General features: G+C 40.0%; 1 protein-coding gene across 1 annotated transcript; it reads right to left on the bottom strand.

The window, feature by feature from the left end:
* Window positions 1–204: 204 nt before the first annotated feature.
* Window positions 205–19,391, bottom strand: kdm5ba (lysine demethylase 5Ba). The gene is made up of 27 exons (XM_058055849.2): window positions 19,073–19,391; window positions 15,693–15,770; window positions 15,464–15,586; window positions 15,217–15,387; window positions 14,262–14,387; window positions 14,080–14,173; window positions 13,913–14,004; window positions 13,674–13,832; window positions 13,409–13,528; window positions 12,251–12,409; window positions 11,942–12,123; window positions 10,857–11,019; window positions 10,274–10,393; window positions 9,292–9,486; window positions 8,434–8,615; window positions 8,018–8,142; window positions 7,744–7,894; window positions 6,639–6,759; window positions 6,172–6,527; window positions 5,822–5,960; window positions 5,561–5,740; window positions 5,331–5,489; window positions 3,973–4,392; window positions 3,789–3,873; window positions 3,517–3,704; window positions 1,270–1,524; window positions 205–1,203 (listed from the first exon to the last, which is right to left on the bottom strand). Exons 1-27 carry the CDS (start codon window positions 19,223–19,225, stop codon window positions 1,066–1,068), a joined length of 4,434 nt encoding a protein of 1,477 aa, XP_057911832.2. The 5' UTR covers window positions 19,226–19,391; the 3' UTR covers window positions 205–1,065.

Below are 19,391 nucleotides of genomic sequence, written 5' to 3'. Positions count from 1 at the left end.
TTATTTTGTAAAAAAAAATAAGATTTTAAAACTAGCCAAATTTTTGTATATTTCAAAGACTAAGAATGGGTATGGAATTTGAACTACTACATCAAGAAGAGCATTAAACACATTTCTTGTATTATCAACAAAACATATATATTTTAAATTGAACAAATGTGCTACAAATATAAGATTGCAAATATATTGGATCAAGTCCAGATGTTTGGGAACAAACATTTTTATTTTAAATTGCAAACTGCAACATATGAATTATATTATTTAACCAAAGGAGCAAGGAAAAAAAAAAAAGGTCATATACCCGTGGCGAATAAATCACACAATCTGTTAAATCTAAATCCAACACAATATTTTCAACCTAAATCTGAGGGAAAAACCACACACAAAAATAAATGTACATTCCTTTCATGTCGGACAGTTCATTCTCATTTTAACAAGTCTCACTATACGGTGAGAAAACACGTTTTCTCCAGAGACTTAAAATATGAGAAACCTGCAGATTTTATATTTTAAAGTCAGAACTGTAAAGGGATTAGGGCTGCTAATATTTTCATACATTCAGATAATTATTCATCTGAAACATCTTTAAATGATTTGTGTTTATAACGTTTGACCTGAACTGTTTTAATATTTAATCAAGTGACTTCATATGGTTTCACTTTCAACAAGTCAATTTAAATTGAAGCAGAATTAAGTTATTGCTTTGTTAAAAGAAATTATATTAACTCTGTAGGAGAAATGTCATATTGTTCGGACACTACAAAAAAAAAAAAAAAAAAGGTCTAAAGTGTGATTTCAATTGACTTCTCGTTGAAAAATCCCTGCTTTCTTGCTTCTGGAAACATTTGTCGAGTCTTGGAAAGTTTCAGAGATGGTTAGCTGGAAAAGCAGCCACATGACAGGAACGGTGACGTTAAGTCTTTGCAACGTAGGAGACGAGTGATTAGCACCGTGTTCACTAAGGGCAAGCAAGCCACAAGGTAAAGAGTTCAGGTGTGCACTTTTTAAGTGCTTGTGTGCCGCAAAAATCAACCGCTGATCCGTCAAAAAGTCACTTTTTGGTCTTCACTCCCCTCTGTCGAAGTCCGGCTGTGTGCAGCTTATGCAAATGTAGTCTTCCTTCTCTGCTCGCTCAGCAGACAGGCCAACACAGACCTGGTGGAACCACTGATTGCAGCTGCCATCACACTGGACCCAGTTGACCTATAACGATAAAGTAAAAAATTAGCTAACAATGTCGGTCAGTTTGTGTACTTTAAATGAACACACCTCGTCTCCTTCCGGTTCTCTGCACCACGGCGCAGCACACAAGGAGTAGTCCTCATCGGAATCGGATGCAGAAGGTTCTGACGCCACGTTTGTGGGCGAGCAGCTCCTTCTGCTTTCTTCACCGCCGCTCTTCGACTTCTGCGTGCAACACTTCTTGGCCTTCTCAGAGTGATGAGAGTCAGAGCGTTCCTTGCGTCGCTTGGTTCTTTTGCTCTGAACAATCGTTGAATCTTTTTTGGGTTTAGAACTTCCGCTCTGTAGAGATAAACACAAAAAAATAGGCACTCTTGTAACTGACACTTTAGTTGCCATCGGTCTTTGCGTATAAAATGTATAAATACAATACTGCTTATCTCGACGCCATTTGGACTGGCTGACTTCCACAGAGGTCAGTGGCTCTCAATTATTTTCTGTTATCCCCCCACTGGGGCATAGAAATGTTTTCACACGCCCACAATTTGAAATACTATTATTGAGATAGAGATTCAATTTTTTTTTACTGAACTCGTAACTGAAACCAGAAACTTGTTGGCCACGTTGAAGCGAGTGTAACTAGTCAGCAGTTATGTTGTGGCACGCTGTCTATTCAATACTACCATGCATTTATTTTCAAGTTTATTTAGTACTGAACAGGAAGTCATCGCGTGCACTTTTTAATGCTGTGTAACTAGTCAGCAGTTATGTTGTGGCACGCTGTCTATTCAATACTACCATGCATTTATTTTGAAGTTTATTTAGTACTGAACAGGAAGTCATTGCATGCACTTTTTAATGCTGTGTAACTAGTCAGCAGTTATGTTGTGGCACGCTGTCTATTCAATACTACCATGCATTTATTTTCAAGTTTATTTAGTACTGAACAGGAAGTCATTGTGTGCACTTTTTAATGCTGTATAACTAGTCAGCAGTTATGTTGTGGCACGCTGTCTATTCAATACTACCATGCATTTATTTTGAAGTTTATTTAGTACTGAACAGGAAGTCATTGCGTGCACTTTTTAATGCTGTGTAACTAGTCAGCAGTTATGTTGTGGCACGCTGTCTATTCAATACTACCATGCATTTATTTTTAAGTTTATTTAGTACTGAACAGGAAGTAATTGCGTGCACTTTTTAATGCTGTGTAACTAGTCAGCAGTTATGTTGTGGCACGCTGTCTATTCAATACTACCATGCATTTATTTTCAAGTTTATTTAGTACTGAACAGGACGTCATTGTGTGCACTTTTTAATGCTGTGTAACTAGTCAGCAGTTATGTTGTGGCACGCTGTCTATTCAATACTACCATGCATTTATTTTGAAGTTTATTTAGTACTGAACAGGAAGTCATTCCGTGCACTTTTTAATGCTGTGTAACTAGTCAGCAGTCAGCACGCTGCCTAGCGATAATGAGGAAGATAATACTATATGTTGACATAGTATATGGAGCACTTCTTTATAGCAATGCCCCCTTGGATGTCATATTTTATGTCAAGAAAAGTGGTCAACCATGCAGTCAACCACAACCTGAGTGGGCATTTCTTATTAATAATGGTGATAATTATAGGTTATCACATGGTTTCGGTCTCGGGCTGATACTGACACTTGGGGGCATGATACCTGGCCTGATACCAGACAAACCATGTGATGATCTTATTATCACATACTATTTAATCATGAGCTTATTATCACGTACTGTTTAACCAAATACCATTTTGTTTCCAGAAAATGTTCAGTTTATTACATGTATTATATCCATTCATGGGCGGTTTCTAGGGTACAGGGCCAATTAATACTGTAGTATGTGATAATACAGTGGACTGTATGAGCTGTTCGATATAAGGAGGCGTGACAACAAGGAAGTGTCGCCCTATGAATTCCATCGTTTTCCTGTCACGGACATTGCTATTAGACAACTATGGCTGCTCGCCATTGGCTATAATGTAGAAACCAGAGTGGCTACGGTGAAACAGTTTCATGTGTGCAATGCACACTTTTACACTCTTTGGCGCTAGCACCTAACTCCATCTGACAAAGTTTGGCATTTGTGTATTCCAGTTCATAAAGACACCGCCCTTGTTTCGTAGTTCGACATGTTTAATTTCACGATCCCAGCAGTGAACACTGTGAACCGGCAAATGTGCGTGACAATCGACAGGCGGGAGCGCGATGTGATACGACGGCGGAGAAACAGGACACAAAGTGAGCCGCTGTTGGCGGACTTCACTGCTTATCCAGGCTAAAATCCAAACTATCCCTTTAAATACCTTTTTGTGGAGTTTTGTGCTTGCTGTCTGGAGCTCATCATCTTTTGTGCTTGCCCTGCAGGGGCTGCTCCGAGCGGGTAGTGGAGCCAGTTTGTTCAGCAAATACGTGTAAAGCTGCTCCGTCTCAGGCAGCGTGACCTGCAGCAGAAACCCTTCCACCATCAGCTCCTCCAGCTCAGGGCCAAGTCCTGTGAAAGGAACATTTGGCAAGTGTGGCTTCAGAATTTAAAATAAAAACACAAAAACACAAGCACGCTGTGTGATCAACTGACCCTGCACTGGAACACACTGGTGCTCTGTGTAAAAGGAGCAGCCGTTCTTTTCATGATGCAACGATATTTTTGATCCATTTTTGCCCTGTAAACATGGAAGAAAATAAATAAAACAATGTGAGCTATATCACATATCATAATGTTTGCATTTCTATGTGTGAGAAATGCTTATCTCGTCACTGACCATCTTTGACACTTTTTCCAACAGTCCTTCCGTGCAGGCCTGCTGAACTCGGTGCTGCCACCGCACCGTCCGCTCAATGAGAAAGCGCAACGCATCCCCCTCGGGCAGTCGGACTCTAATCCTCTGCAGGGACGCCAATAGAGGCAGGACCTTGTCTAGGGGCGGCTTCCTTGAGCGCTGGCAAAGAGGGCAAAGCCAGACTTGGCCGTATTTGAGTTCGGGGGTTGCTACAACGCACCCACTGTGGAAAAGATCTCGACAGAGCTCACATTGCACCATGGCCCCCGAGGGCGCCTTTTGGCACACGCATACGGTAAGTGCACAACAGTTCTCAGCAGGAAGAAGCTTTGACTCGTTTGTAGCCCTCAGAGCCAACAAGGTCTCCATCTCCTTCTGGTGGACCTCAGCAAGGGTGGCCATCTGATGGGAGAACATGAATTAGACCCACCTCACAACTACATTAAAGCAATTAACTCAATGAATAAAATTTGAAGAAAATGTCAAATTTTCTTTGATTAAATCAGATAAATTCTAATATTTTCATTATTCTACGCCAGGGGTCTCAAACACGCGGACACTAGTTTGAGGCCCCCGCCTTGATATGAAAGTTTAATGTAAAGTTTGATATGCATGCTGTATGGTATCATGTACCCAAAAAAAATTATTACGTTTGATTAATGTTCATGTTAAAGGTTAAATAACTGTTAATAGTTATCCTCCCTATCCGTGTGGAAGTGGTAAGTTTTTGGCGATTTAAGTTTAAAGGAAATAACTTGAAGGCTACCGTTTAGGTCGCTAGCTCTCTAGTTTGCGAGTTAGCATGTGTCTCAAGACCCTGCAGTTGCGCAATATGTTGTAAATAAAAAGAGTATAAATGTGACTATAGTCGTGTTTTGTCATGTCTACAGGGCTCTAATAATGCTTTGTTCATTTTAATCTGAAATAAATAATTTGTCTACCCACCAACTATATGTGGTTTCTTAAGTTTTTATTATTTGCCGTTTTATTATTATATTTATTTATTACTGATTGATTGATTTTCTTTATTCTTGATTTGTTTCTTTATTTTTCATCTTATTTTGTGTAGAAAAATAAAAAGTAAGATATTTGAGAACAGTGGAATGTTTTATCAGAGCTTTTCTTGTAGAAAATCGAAACCAAAGCAAAGTTTATTCATTTTTCTGTTTTTAATAAATGTGTGTTTTTTTGTTTTTTTGTTTGAAAACCTGATGCGGCCCAGTCTCGCCCAGACCCTAGCTCCAGTGGCCCCCAAGTAAATTGAGCTTGAGACCTCTTTTCTACACCAATAGCAATATAATAAAACAGTTTGCTATATTTATATATGACAACACACTTACAGCAGAAGCAGAGTCTTTGCTTTCAGAGAGAGCTCTTTCCACGTCGTAGAGCGAGTCCAGTTTTACGGAGGATTTCTTACTGGTCTGTGTTCCCTCCTTTGTTTTTTTATACTTTGACCTCTGAAGTCCTGCTTCTATGTCACATCTTGGGCACAGAACCTAGGAAATGCAAAAGAGTGACTAGAAATCCAATGTCCATGTACATAGCGACATAATGTATCTTTTCATACCTCTAAAAGCGAAAAAGGGGAGTTTTTTATTAGGAATGTTTTAGCTGCACTTTCCTTCCAGGTCTGCACATCAACAACCAGCGCCTCGAGTCGACTCAGAGGATCCAGCCTTACTGGAATACCCTCCGCTCTGAGTACCAGCTCAGAGAGTCTGTCCAGCACGGGAATACGACCCCCGAGCTGCAAGTGAGCAAAGACAACATTTATAATAGGATGCTAAGATCTCTCCCTGACAAAATGTCCGTTATGTGTGAATCTCACCTGTAGGGCATCAGCTTCATGGAGCCATTTCTTAGCCTTTACCACAGCATCCTTCAACTGCAGGCAGTTGGGGAGGTAAGCAGGGATGTTTGCAATTTCTTGCAGTGCGGCGTCAAGCGTCTCGATGCTGCAATATGGACTATGGAAAGACATACACGGGAGAAACAAACACTATCACTACATAAAAAAACTGGTGCAGACAAGCTGTGGGGAGTGTCATGGGTTTTCCTGGTGGTACGATCAATAACGGGACTACAATGCCAGAAATATCTGACCAATTAGTCAAATACTCAGCAAGCAACACAGCCTGATCTTTTTGTTTGGAAATACGAGAATGCTTTCTTCCTCACCTGGCTTCCATGAGGCCAAGAACTCGCTCCTCCCACTGCTCGGACACAGTCAGGAGCTCTTGCAGACGAGCCATGGCTCTTTCCACCGAACTGTGAGGAGCCAGGCCCACCCCCTGGTCGATCAGCCTCCTCATTGTGTCGAGACAGAGGTCGTCTGGCCGGCCGCTGGCTTGCTGCACAGCTTCCAACCAACGAGCCTGCTCCAGTCTCTCGCGGAGAAGAGGCAACTCGGGCAGCTCCACGTCAAGGCCCAGGCTCAGATCCAAGAGGTTCTGAAGCTCGGCAGAGTTAGGCGAGTCGTCAGAGAGGAGTCTTTCACTGCGTTGCTGGAATTCTTCAACCCGAGTCAGCAGGTCCTGGCACCGATAAAGAATTGCTATTACGTTTAAAGTTGAACTATTAAATGTCAACTCTCTCTATAGGTACGCATATAAGAAGTATAACAATTCACTTAAATGGTTCACAACCTTCAGTAAAGGTGCCTGTCGGATGTTACATGGTAGGTTGTCCAGCTGTTGCACAAATGACCTCAGCTCCTCCACTGTTAATTCGTTCTGGCCTTGAGACTTCCCCCCGCAAGAGCGATACCTACAATATTACGACAGGAAAGAAGACAAAAGCTGAAACACAGCTAATATATGAAAATGTCATAAACATTACAAAATTTATTTTAATTAATTTTCAAACAGCTAAAATAATGCATAAGGCTAAAAATAACCAATTAGCTAAAAATGTCATCCAATACTGAAATATGATCTCAGGGAAGAAGTACATTTGAAACACTTATATGCTAGGACTACGTTAAAAAGCCATAGCATTTCAGTATGTGGAATCAAACTATGGAATGGATTGAGTAAGGAAATCAAACAATGCACAACGATGAGCCAGTTGATGTTTGCTAAATACAAGGATGAAGAGTCTTGAACCAGTCATGATGTGCTATATATATCACTATATTGACACTTACTATGGTACCCATTATGGCATTGGATGCTCATATCACCTCCTACTTCGGTACGAGGTACATTAATTAAAAAAAAAAAAACAAAAAAAAAAACCTTAAACTGTATTATGGAAAGCAGGAAGTGAACAAATGTAACAGTTACTGATTGACAAGCAGTTGATGTTTGCTAAATACAAGGATGAAGAGTCTTGAACCAGTGATGATGTGCTATATATCACTATATTGACACTTACTATGGTACCCATTATGTCATTGGATGCTCATATCACCTTGTACTTCGGTATGTGACAAAAATGTAATTAATTTTTTTTATTAAATTAAAATTTTTTTAAAAATAAAAAATTTAATTATTTTTTTAATTAAATTAAAACATTTTAAAAATTAAATTATATTAGGAAAGCAGGAAGTGAACAAATGTAACAGTTACTGATTGTAAAAGTACCAGATGGAGGGGTAGGATTTAATAAGCTTTGCTTCTTCCTACTCCTTTTGGACTTGTGGAACTGTGAACTGATTATGGGATGCACTCAATTGTAATCTGATGCATGTTTAAATGAAATACAACCATTACCTTTAATTAAGCACAGAAACGTGAAACATCTTAGTACCTCGTTTGCCTTTTCCCATTCAGAAGCTGTTGTGCCACCACAGCGACTTTGTCAGCCTGCAAGCCAACAACACGCAGCTGATCCAGTAGGCTGGTTTGTGGAAATGCTTTCGTCTCCGCCTGCTCCACCAGGCTGTGAATCTCCTCCAAACCTGACAGACACACAGAACTCTTTAAAAAAACATACACAAAAAGACTTAACACAGATTATGAATAAATGTAAATATGGCTATGACGCTTGTTCTTATGTGTCAACAGACTTCAATTAACTTCACCTCTCTTTTTGTTGTCTTTCTTCTGCAAGATGTCCTCCACGGTACTCAGCCACTCCTTATAAGACTCTGCACGCAGCTTCACTGATGCCATCATTGGGTATAAATCATCCAGTGTAAATTTATAACTAGTGGAAAAAGTAAGACAGGAGATTAAAAAAAGGCAGTCAGGCAGTCAGTCAGCCCTCACTATATCCCTCTTGAATTTAAGTGGCTGCACATAGCGTAATATCCAATAATGTCAGTGGTGCAAAGCTGTACACGTAATAGAAACCGCCATTTTAAATAAATTCACAAAACTGTAGCGTATTTACATAAAATCATTAAAAACAACCGACTTGTGTTAACTGGGTGCCGTAGATGACTGAACGTAATTCATGAGAAACATCTCGAGTTGCTGTGGCAATGAAAAGACTCACTGGAGTGTTAGGTTGCTAAGGGGACAGGAGCAGAGGTACTGGGCGTGATACAGGCAGACCATCTTGCCAGGACTGCAGACACAAGTGATACCAGACAGGTAGCAGGTGGTCCGACACTTGCAGCACTGGCGCTCCTCATCAGGGAGATGCTCATAATCAACTTGCCGGGTTTGTACCACCCCCTGGGGATACAGTTTCATAGTCATTAAATGACAGCAAAGAGGAAATAACAGGAAGAGTGTTTTGATAAACACAATGCAACGGAACCATCGGTTTTCAGTATAAATCTGTTTTAAAGTGCCTAAAAATATAATCGTACAAAATACACAATTTTTCTGACAGGAAATAATGTCAATCCAATTAATTTGTTCATGATGCTCAAAAATATGAACCAAACATACATTTGATAATTGTATTTCACATGCAAAAAACAAATGATTGAATGGATACATTTAACATATAGACACAATCAATATAATTTACCTTTATTGAGGACATATATATGAGGAGTGCAGGAAGAGGGTGTGAAGGGAGGGGATTCACACTAACAACAACAACTTCTCACCATGATGTGCCCGCAAATAGAGGTAAACAAATAGCGCCTGCTATTCATTCCCCCCTCTGACGCTCTGTGGTGGGCAATTTCACTCGATAAAAAATGCATGAATAGAAAAGCCGCCAAAGCATAGGGCGACTCGATTCCATGTAATGACACCGTACAGGGTAAACATTTGTAATAACTGAGGTAGTGTATGAAAACCGGGGCTTTATACGATTTATACAAAAACTGGGGGCATTGAAAGACTGAAGTTCCAGGTACAATGTTAATAAGGTGGATGACAAATTACAGCTCCTTACCATCCTGTTGATATTCTCTCGAAGTTCTTCTTCTTCTTGAACCATGGCGGCCATCTCCTTGTGCACAGCGGAGGCCAGGTCCACATCCATCATGTTTGCTTTGCAGGCCATGTTGCAAACCATCTCGTCGTGGGAGAAGACGCAGTACCTGCTCAGCTGGCGATAGTGCTTCACACATTCTCGTCCGATAGGCATCTTTAAAAAAATTTAAAAAAATACACACACAGACATTCAATATAGAAGTTCTGACTGCATGTATTTTCATACAGGCCGCCAGTTGTAATTATAAATCTATATACTCCCTGATCCATGCATTCATCACAACCAGAATGGACTACTGCAACAGTATTGTCTACGGTACACCTTCCAAAACCCTCAACAAACTACAATATATTCAGAACTCCGCTACCCGCCTCCTCACCTCCACCCGCTCCCGTGAACACATTACCCCTGTCCTCCAAAACCTCCACTGGCTTCCCGTTCCCCAACGCATTCACTTCAAAATTCTTCTCATAAGACCTGCTCCATCCACACAATCCCCCGCGTCCCCCTTCGCTCCTCAGACTCCAACCTCCTGGTACTCCCCTTTAAGACTAAGCTCCGAACCTGGGGAGACAGAGCCTTCTCCATTCGCTGCCCCCACCCTCTGGAACTCTTTGCCGCATTCACTCCGCGCTTGCCCTGACTTTTCCAGTTTCAAAAAACAACTTAAAAAAAAACACCTCTTTAAATCTGTTTTTAATGTCTTAACTTTTTATACATGACTGCTGTGCCCCGCCCTGCTTTTTCTCATGTTTTAACTGTGTATTAACCAATAAATGTTGTCTTCTATTCTGTTTACTTGCTTTTATCCAACTCCATTTTCCTGTAAAGTGTCTTTGAGTATTTTGAAAAGCGCTATACAAATAAAATGTATTATTATTGTATTATATAATCTATAAAATCTAAATTTTTGGTACTGTGTACATAGATATCTTCATACCCAGTCCATGGTGCAAAAGTTAACCGCTTCAGCGAAGTTGAAACCTTGATTGAATCCACTGTGATACGCTCTGGGGAAGGTGATGACAAACTCTCCTGCACACTGGTTGGTGCGATAGATCTACAGTTAGAAACACAGAAAAATGGCAAAAATTAATGCTTACTTCTTGGAATATGATGCTGTGTACATTCACCTAGCGCTAGGGCATTCCTTTGCTAATATACTGTGTGACAAAGTCAAGGGAGCTAACAATTTAACAGTACATTTACGACTGATAAGCTGTATCATGGTTATGCAGGGGAAGCCATATATTAGAAAACAGCCCTCATTTAGGCTCGAAAACACTATAAATTACAACCCAAATAATATACTCATTATTAACTTAATACCCCTCGGATAGCATCAGTCAAAATTATATTGTAGCAAGTGAATGTTGTCCACTAAGCATTTCTCAAAACTGTTAATAATAATAATAATAATAATAATAATAAGCTATTTGTAAGATGATGGGTCGTAACTGTAGTAGTAACAAACCATATATTTTTTCAGATGTAGACATTTGTTGCAAAACTGAGTGGTTTACCGGAACGCCGTTATTCATCAGCGTGTTGGGATTCATAATCGTGACCAGCTGATGAAGCAAGTCTGGCTGTGACTCGAAGAGCTCAGGAGCTAGTTTCTTCATGACCGCCTCCAAGTGCTCGGCAGCATAACCAGGGGCACCATACCAGGTCTTTGGCTCCCCCCTGTACAGGCAGACATTGTGAAAAACAATCACTATTTGACATTCATATTGCATTCTTTAAAAGGGGACCTGTTGGGCTCATTTTTGGCCCTTTGTATTGAGCTGTGGAGTCCTATAGAGGAGCTACACACAATAACCCGCACATTAAGCTTTTTAGATATTGTAGATTCTACACCTCTTTCTGCAGTGTTTCCATGGACCCGTGCTGTTTAATTTATTTCACTCACGGCCCGCCTTCATGCATGCCCACTCCGTTGTGATTGGTCACGCTCCCAAGTGCTCCCGAGGACTTACGGATACGTAAGTCCACATTTACTGAGTGCAAACAATCTGCAGCCGATATAAGGAAGTTCAGGTCGCATTGACGTCAGTAGAACTCGGGTGTTCGAGACGCTCCCCTCTGGCAGGAGGCTGCGGTCCATCAGGACACAAAACCTCACGCCACAAGAACAGTTTCTTCCCGTCTGCTGTCAGCCTCATCAACAAGGCCCGGAACCCCACCTGACACTCTTCACACCCCATCTCTGCCTCATCCTGCCACTTTGACACTTTCACTATATGCGTTACATTAACGCCCAGTTTGGACTTTTAGGAAAAACAAACAAAAAACAGACTGTGTACATATATTTATACTGTTATTCTGTATATTTTGTATTTTTTCATTCTTTTTTAATAGATGTGTCTGCACCTACTATAACAAAACAAATTCCTAGTATGTGTTTGATCATACCTGGCAAGTGCATCATCCGATGCTTTGGCATCTTTTAACATGAGAATACAACACTGTAACAGCATTTATAGGTCCCCTTTAGAGATAATGTGGTTCAATAAAAAATAAAATACCAAAGGGCGTGTTAAATACTGTTTCAAATATTTAAAAGTCCATATCACTTCAAATCCACTACACTGTATGAAAGCGTTACCAGTGAAGGTAGTTGATGGAGTAGCTCCAGTGGTCCTCAATATGCCAGCAGAAGGAGGAGAAGCACATGCCCACATAGAGCCAGGGTAACTTCATCCCACAGATGTCGGCTGTAATGTGAGTCAGGACTGAGGAGTCCAGCACGGGCATGTTGTTGAGGTTCCAGCCACTTCTCAGATAATGCTGAAGGACGCAAGAAGTTAAATTAGTCCAGCTGGGATCGATAATCTATTATTATTATTATTATTATTATTATTATTATTATTATTATTATTCTATTTTCTGCATGCATGAAGTCTCGGTGGCATACCTCATCTTCAGGAGACACTTCGAAATGGCTGTTCTTCACGGGGAAACCACTCCCAACGTCCTTGGAGGCAATGTCCGCTCCATATTCTACAGTCACATCCTCTTCGATGGTGCTGACGAGACGCCAAAATTCCTTCTCCACCAGCTCAGTTGGCACCATCTAAAAATATGTTTGGAGATCAGGAAATTTAGATTCTCTAATCATAACTCCAATATTATTAAAGTCACGCTGCGTATGAGTGAGGAATGTGTGAGATTGATATTGCATTGACATTTCTGTTGCAGAGAATTATGGAGGATCCTGTAAACAAGACATCTAGACCAGGGGTCTCAAACTCAATTTACCTGGGGGCCACCGGAGCTAGGTTCTAGGTGAAGTCGGGCCAAATCAGGTTTTCAAAAAAAAACCCAAAGCGCATTTATTAAAAACTGGAAAATAAACAAAAAAAAAATCTTCAATGCTTTTGCTTCTGCTATACCCTACACTTTTACAGTACTTTGGTTCCGGTTTTCCACACCAAAATATCTGATAAAACATCCCACTGTTCTCAAATATCTTAATTTTTATTTTTCTATACACAAAATAAGATTAAAAAATAAACAAATTAAGAATAAAGACAATAAATCAATCAATCAGTAATAAATAAGTAAAATAATAATAAAACAGCAAATAAGAAAAACGTAAGAAACCAGTAGAAAAATATTTTTTTCCAGATTCAAATGTACAGTATTAACAGTTATTTAACCTTTAACATGAACATTAATGAAACTTAATCATTTGACCCAATTAGCAAGTTAGCATCATACTCAGTTCCATCTGGGAGCAGCGTCATGTTTGATGAGATGCTTTATCTTGACGTGTATTTTCCGTTTTATTCCAAATCATTTCCTGCATTTATTTGTACCCAGCGTCATAAGCATTTAGCTTCATTGTTAATCCAAAACAGCAAAACAGGGCGGGGTAACAGTATGGGCGGGGCAAAATCCTGTTAATTGTGTCCGGTGTGCACACAGCTTTAAGCTGTCATTTCAACATTAAACTTTGGTATCAAGGTGGGGGCCTCAAACTAGCGTATCGCGGGCCGCATTTGGCCCGCTGGCCGCGAGTTTGAGACCCCTGATCTCGACAAAACAGTTGCAGGAAGGTTTCTGCACTCACATGAACTGGCATGTTGAAATAATCAGATTTGAAGGAATCAGCCATGTCTCCAAAAGCTTGCAGGGTGTAACCCCTGCTGGCCTGCTCAAAACCAAAAGCGACCTGAGGTTTGCCGCATTCCTGCCAAAACAAAAACGGACATACATTGACTTAAATCCACCTAAAAATAAAAAAAATGTTTTATAATTTGGTCACAGCACAGGTTGTTTTATTCATATCTTATATCAAGATTTGACACCCTTGGGGTGAAGAACCGGCACCTCACCTGAGCCAGGCACTTGGGGCATCTCCAGTCTCCTTTGGGAACATCGTGTAAAGGGGGTATGAGACAGAAGATGTGATAGCTGTCATCGCAGCCATCGCACAACAACAAGCGGTCCTCTTCACTTCCTTTGCCGCACACCAGGCACATGTATTGCTCCACCTGATTAGACATGAAAAGGTTGTCTTAAAATAAGAAAAATATGATGTAAGTATGCATTATTTACTGAATTATATACTTACTTTACTCTGTGTATTGTTGTTTGTGTTATGTAACACAGTTTCTTCATGAATGACATCATGTTCATCAGTCTCCTCCTTCACTGTCTTTCTCACTAAAAAACATTAATGAATAAAACTTTAATTTAACATTTAAACATTATCAACGTTTTAATAGTTTTCATTTGTACCAGGATCTGGCTTGGCAACGCATGTTCCCATCCTCCTCCTGAGATTTGGACGATTCTCGCAAACTTCCCCGGGTTCGCTTTTCACACAACCCCTCTGCAGAGTGACGTCATGAGTGTCAGGGGTGGAAAAACGTGATATGAGGAGGAAATGTAAAATAGAGAAGTAGGCAAACCGCGCTCACTTCAGATCGCATCCGTTTTGCACGGCGAGCTATGCTGCAGATCTCCTGGGGTTGTACAGACTGGCGCTGCGGCAGGTCATGCGGGGTGTACTCCTTATCTTTCGTGTCATTGGTCAAGGTGGCTCTCTGGAGAGATAAGTTGGAGGACAGACGGTAATGACTATAAACGAATAAACCTTATAAAGAACTCAGCACTATAATTTGGAAATGCTCTTATAAATGTAAATGGTCACTACTATTAATAATGGCAAATACATTTTAGACAGGACACAAGCTTCTAAAATTCATAAGAAGCAATTCTGGTCTTAAATTTACATTCACTAGTCCCACTACCCACTAAATGAAGTGCTGCATAAAAAAAAAGGATGGGTCTGATTCATCAAACATGGCCCAATATTTTTGCCACAACTGTATAATAAAAAACAATTAGACTAAATAAAAATAAAGTATAAAAAAAATACTCAAGTTGCACCATGACAGGGAATGTGGGATAACCAAATTGTGTGCTGTGTATGTCCAGTCCCCCCTTTTTGTTTTTGAGTGTGTGCTGTTGACGTTTTGTTTAGAAAAATATAAAAATAAAGTATAAAAAAAACAAAAAAAAACAAACAATTAGACATAAAACACCTAACATAAAATGTATTATATAAAATAACAAAATGGCAATGGGCACCTTTGGATGAAAATGTTGAATTTATCTTTGAATGTGTATAAGAGTGCCATCTGTTGAACAGTATCCGTGTTAAAACACTCAATAATAAATCTCTCAGTGGGGTGTTTGACCCACTGGAGATAGTGGCAATAAATCTGTGCTGCTTGTGATGCCAAGACAGTCATCGACAATGAAGCTTACAAGGCCAAACCCCTTGATACTTGATATCAGACTACCCAAAAAAAAAAAAAAAACAACTACAAAAAAAACCTTGGTCACATAAACATTTATGCTGAACCGTACAGGCTGATTGTCTCCAGTCTGGAATAGGTTATATGGATAGAGGATCCGCTCATAGTGGGCCCGCAGATGGGAACCAACTGCCTTCCCTGAAGCAAAGCCCATCTTGATGGAGATTTTACTCCAACGTCGGTCTCGGCAGACTGCATCGAAACCTCCTTCCTCATTCACTAGCTGTAGAACAAAGCAACAATGTTACATTCATGTGTAGAAAAACTAAACAAAACACAATGCCAGAATTTGCAGAGACCTTGTTGAGCTGGTACAGATCTAGAATCTTTCTTTCCACGTGAGGGATTTTCAAAGTGCAACCTTGAAGCTCCCAAAACTTTGCAATTTGATCCAAGAAGTTTAGTTTCACTCTGGTTTGAGCCTAAAAAATGAGAACTAAAATTAGACATGTCACTTCTACTAAACAACAAGTGCAGTACACACAATTAATGTAAAAGATGCATAGCGACGCGATTAAATGAACATACCTCCAACTCATTGAGCCTTTGAATGCGTGGTGTGAATTTCAATCTGTCAACATCACAAGCAAACGGTGGCTGCCAATCCTAATAAAATACAAAACACACACAAAAAACATTGTAATTTTTTGCATGCAAATATTGTTGTGCAACACCAGGAACAATGACGCTGTGTGATAATACTGGCAACAATATGTTCAACATGAGAAATTCAAATTTTACCAGTGTATATATTTATACTACACACAAAACAAGTGAAAGTGGCCGGATATGAAGGTTACGCTAACAACTGTGTTAAGTGTTGCTGCACCGTGACACAGTAGCGCTAGTAATGCATGCTGCTGTATCACCGACATGCAGCAGACCACACAACTTCCTGAAAGTCACATGAATCTATTGTTGACAACAAGATACTCTGGAAGATAATCTCAGTTGGACAAGAATATGCTGCATGAGCTCACACAAGAGACGTACACTTTTTTTGTAACAGAAATGACTTCTGATGCAATCAGATGTTTAATCCGGCATAAGCGGGTATAAAATGATGCAAACTGTACATATGATTTTGTGATGCCAACTTGTGAAAGTATTACGGTAGATTGAGCAAAGCTCTTCATGAATTACATAAAAACAGACAATGACTCTGTCAGATCGACACAATGTTGTTTTGTTCATGTTTTACCCTGAAAGACAAAAATGAGGGGAAATAGCTCTGCTTGTGGTGTTACCACCCATGGGGGCATTTAATATCCACCCATTCATTTATTTTCTATACTGTTTGTCCTCATTATCTGGGACCGAGCCCAGGCATGCTGTCAATTGGCATTAATTCATAACATTTAGTATGGATATTTTTGTATAATAGGCTGCATGACAGTCGAGTGGTTAGTGTGCAGGCCACACAGATAGGAGACCAGGGTTCAATTCCACCCTCGGCCATCTCTGTGTGGAGTTTGCATGTTCTCCCCGTGCACATTCCAAAAACATGCTAGGTTAATTAGCGACTCCAAATTGTCCATAGGTATGAATGTGAGTGTGAATGGTTGTTTGTCTATATCTGCGCCGTGATTGGCTGACAACCAGTCCAGGGTGTACCCCGCCTATCGCCCGAAGACAGCTAGAATAGCAACCCTCAAAAATTGTCTACATTAACTTCATCAAGATGGCCGACATGGTGAAGCACTGTTACAGTACACAGCATAATACTACTGGATTTGCACATTGTGTTTTGATTTTACACGCAGGAATTCATGGGCCAGGATAAGAAACATAGAAAATGGATGGACATTAATAGGTCAGTCTTCTTAAAAGTGTACCAAAGAGGGCGCAGTCACTTGCAGCTATCACCCAAAAAATATATACTGCAAACACTTATGTTTCGGTAGTTGTGATTTTCAAAGAATAACACCTCATTTGTGCATCAAATGCATTTTGCTGCATTAAAAACATGTACTTTGACCAAACTCTAGTCCATACACAATGCAACTAAAATTGAATCGTAGAAGAATTCACGCAAATGAGTGGATGTCTGCCTCGACACACAATGTGAAGATTTGCATGTTATTTCTCCAGTTTAGCAACACTCAGTCCACGACATGAGACAAGACAAGATTTTAAAGCAAAGTACAAAGAAAAAAAATAACAAAAATACATAAAAATGCATTGTAATCTACTAATTACATTTCAACTGTGTTACACTCTTCTGTGCTCTGTGTGTATGCTAGCGGCCCTGCCTCCACCCACCGAGACAAAGGCAGTATTACTGACAAAAGGGCTCACTCCGTTCATGCCGTTGTTTTATGAAACATGCCAAGGTCCTGAAACCAGTGCACAGAGTGAAGCCTCTTCCTGTCTGTTTGTAGGTGGGAGACGAGAAATCTTGTCACCAGACTTTACGACACCCCAATGTTTTTCTAATCAGTACCCTTTGGGGAACTGTTTTTTTTTTTTTTACATCAGGTTTCCACAGAAGGTGAATTACAGTTTTAAAATACACGGTGACGGGTCTGACATAGGGTTTGAAGCAGGGTCCATCAACTTGAGGAGATGTCGCCATTTTGGAAACGGTCTGTGGCCATTTAAGGGAAGTTTAAAAGCATTTGCAGTTTTAATATGCTTTCATTGAATTACATATGTTCCGTAAACAATACTCGGTTGTTTAATGTAGATTTTGCTTGTTGCGTTATGCTTTTGGACCCCCCTTTCAGAAGACTGGCTTTCATAGAAACTATTTTAATAGCATTTGGAAAATGATCAGAAAAAGGGAGAGTAACTGCAAATCACTTACTACATTATTATGAGTGCAGTTTGACCCCACTTCCAAAATACATCAGTTTCATTCAGTACTGTGTTGACTAATAAACCTTTTATCTTGTTATCTAAGGCAAGGACAGGCCCATTGGACCATGCAAAACTGGCCTTTTAGGTCATCTAGATTCAACAATTAATCATATACATTCCAGACATAAATAATGGATTCAGACTGATAAAGAAAGTGATGTGAGTCCAATTTCAGTCAAATGTGACATGTATTAGTGTAATAGGCAAATTAACAGTGGACACACCCTTGACAAAGCTGTCGCCTCTAGTCTCAACACAATGAAAGGGAAGTAAGGTTTGATCTTTAATAAAAAAAAGAATGTTGTGTTCAAAGACTAAATATTTAACCAATGTAAAGTTAGGAAACTACGACTTAAAGCAGAGAATTCTCAGAACAAAACAACATTAAAATCAATATTTGGAGGTTAAAATAACCACCAAATACACAAATACTATAACAAAAAAAAAACATATAAAAACTATTTGATGGTATATTTTCATTAGTATCGCAAATGAAAAGAGGAACCGTTGTCCATTGTGATAAAGGGTCCCTCTGCTCCATAAACAGTTGGTGCCCGATCACGTAGCGATGTCAGAGCCACTACACTAGGGCCCGACTATTGTAAAGTAAGCTAAAATAGAAAATATTACTGAATTTAAATAAAATTACAAAAAATAACCGATAAATATCTTGGTATGCTGCATTTACGACAATAGTCCAGGAAGCACGATCACTGCGCACTAATGTAAACAATTCTCACTACCTTTTTTTTATCTGTAAACACTTAAAAGGCAGGAATTTCATCTATATTTTTAAAAATCGGCCAATAATGGAACCAAATTGATAGGCCCAGACGTCCAAAGGCAAATATGGACTTTATTTAGCTCAAGCTAAGCAAACACAACAGTCCTCGCGCAGGCTAGCTGACAATTCAACTCTCGAGCCCTTACTCCGCCATGTTGAAAGCTGTCTAAAAACACAACTTTGACTGCGACTTAAAGCTCATTCCTGGAACACTGCGGATGCCCGGGCCGATACACAACGTCCACATATATCAAGGGAGCCTTACCGGTGGCGGTCGGACTTTGCAGATGCCAGTTTTCTCAGCAATCGGTCGTATTTTGTTAATGTACGCAAAAGGGTCAGCGAATTCCTCCCAGCTGGGCTCAAAAACAGGACACTCCGGAGGAGGAATGAACTCATTCAGCTGAGGTTGAGTCATTCTTGCATCTTTTCCGTGCCGGTCGGTGAAATGTGCCTGCTGATTTGTTCCCCCCACTGTGATTCTTTTGGCTTTGAATTTCAGCTTTCAGTTGGTATCCATTCTCTACTCTTTCAACTCAAAGGGGAATTATCTAGTTGGAAGCGATTGGGTGACAGACGGGGAC

The sequence above is a fragment of the Doryrhamphus excisus genome, linkage group LG18 (assembly GCF_037039965.1).
Source record: "Doryrhamphus excisus strain RoL-2023G ecotype Guam linkage group LG18, RoL_Dexc_Guam_v1.1, whole genome shotgun sequence".
In the NCBI taxonomy this organism is placed as follows: domain Eukaryota; kingdom Metazoa; phylum Chordata; class Actinopteri; order Syngnathiformes; family Syngnathidae; genus Doryrhamphus; species Doryrhamphus excisus.
The sequence above is the reverse complement of the archived record's forward strand: the minus strand, read 5'-3'. Positions and strand labels throughout refer to the sequence as shown.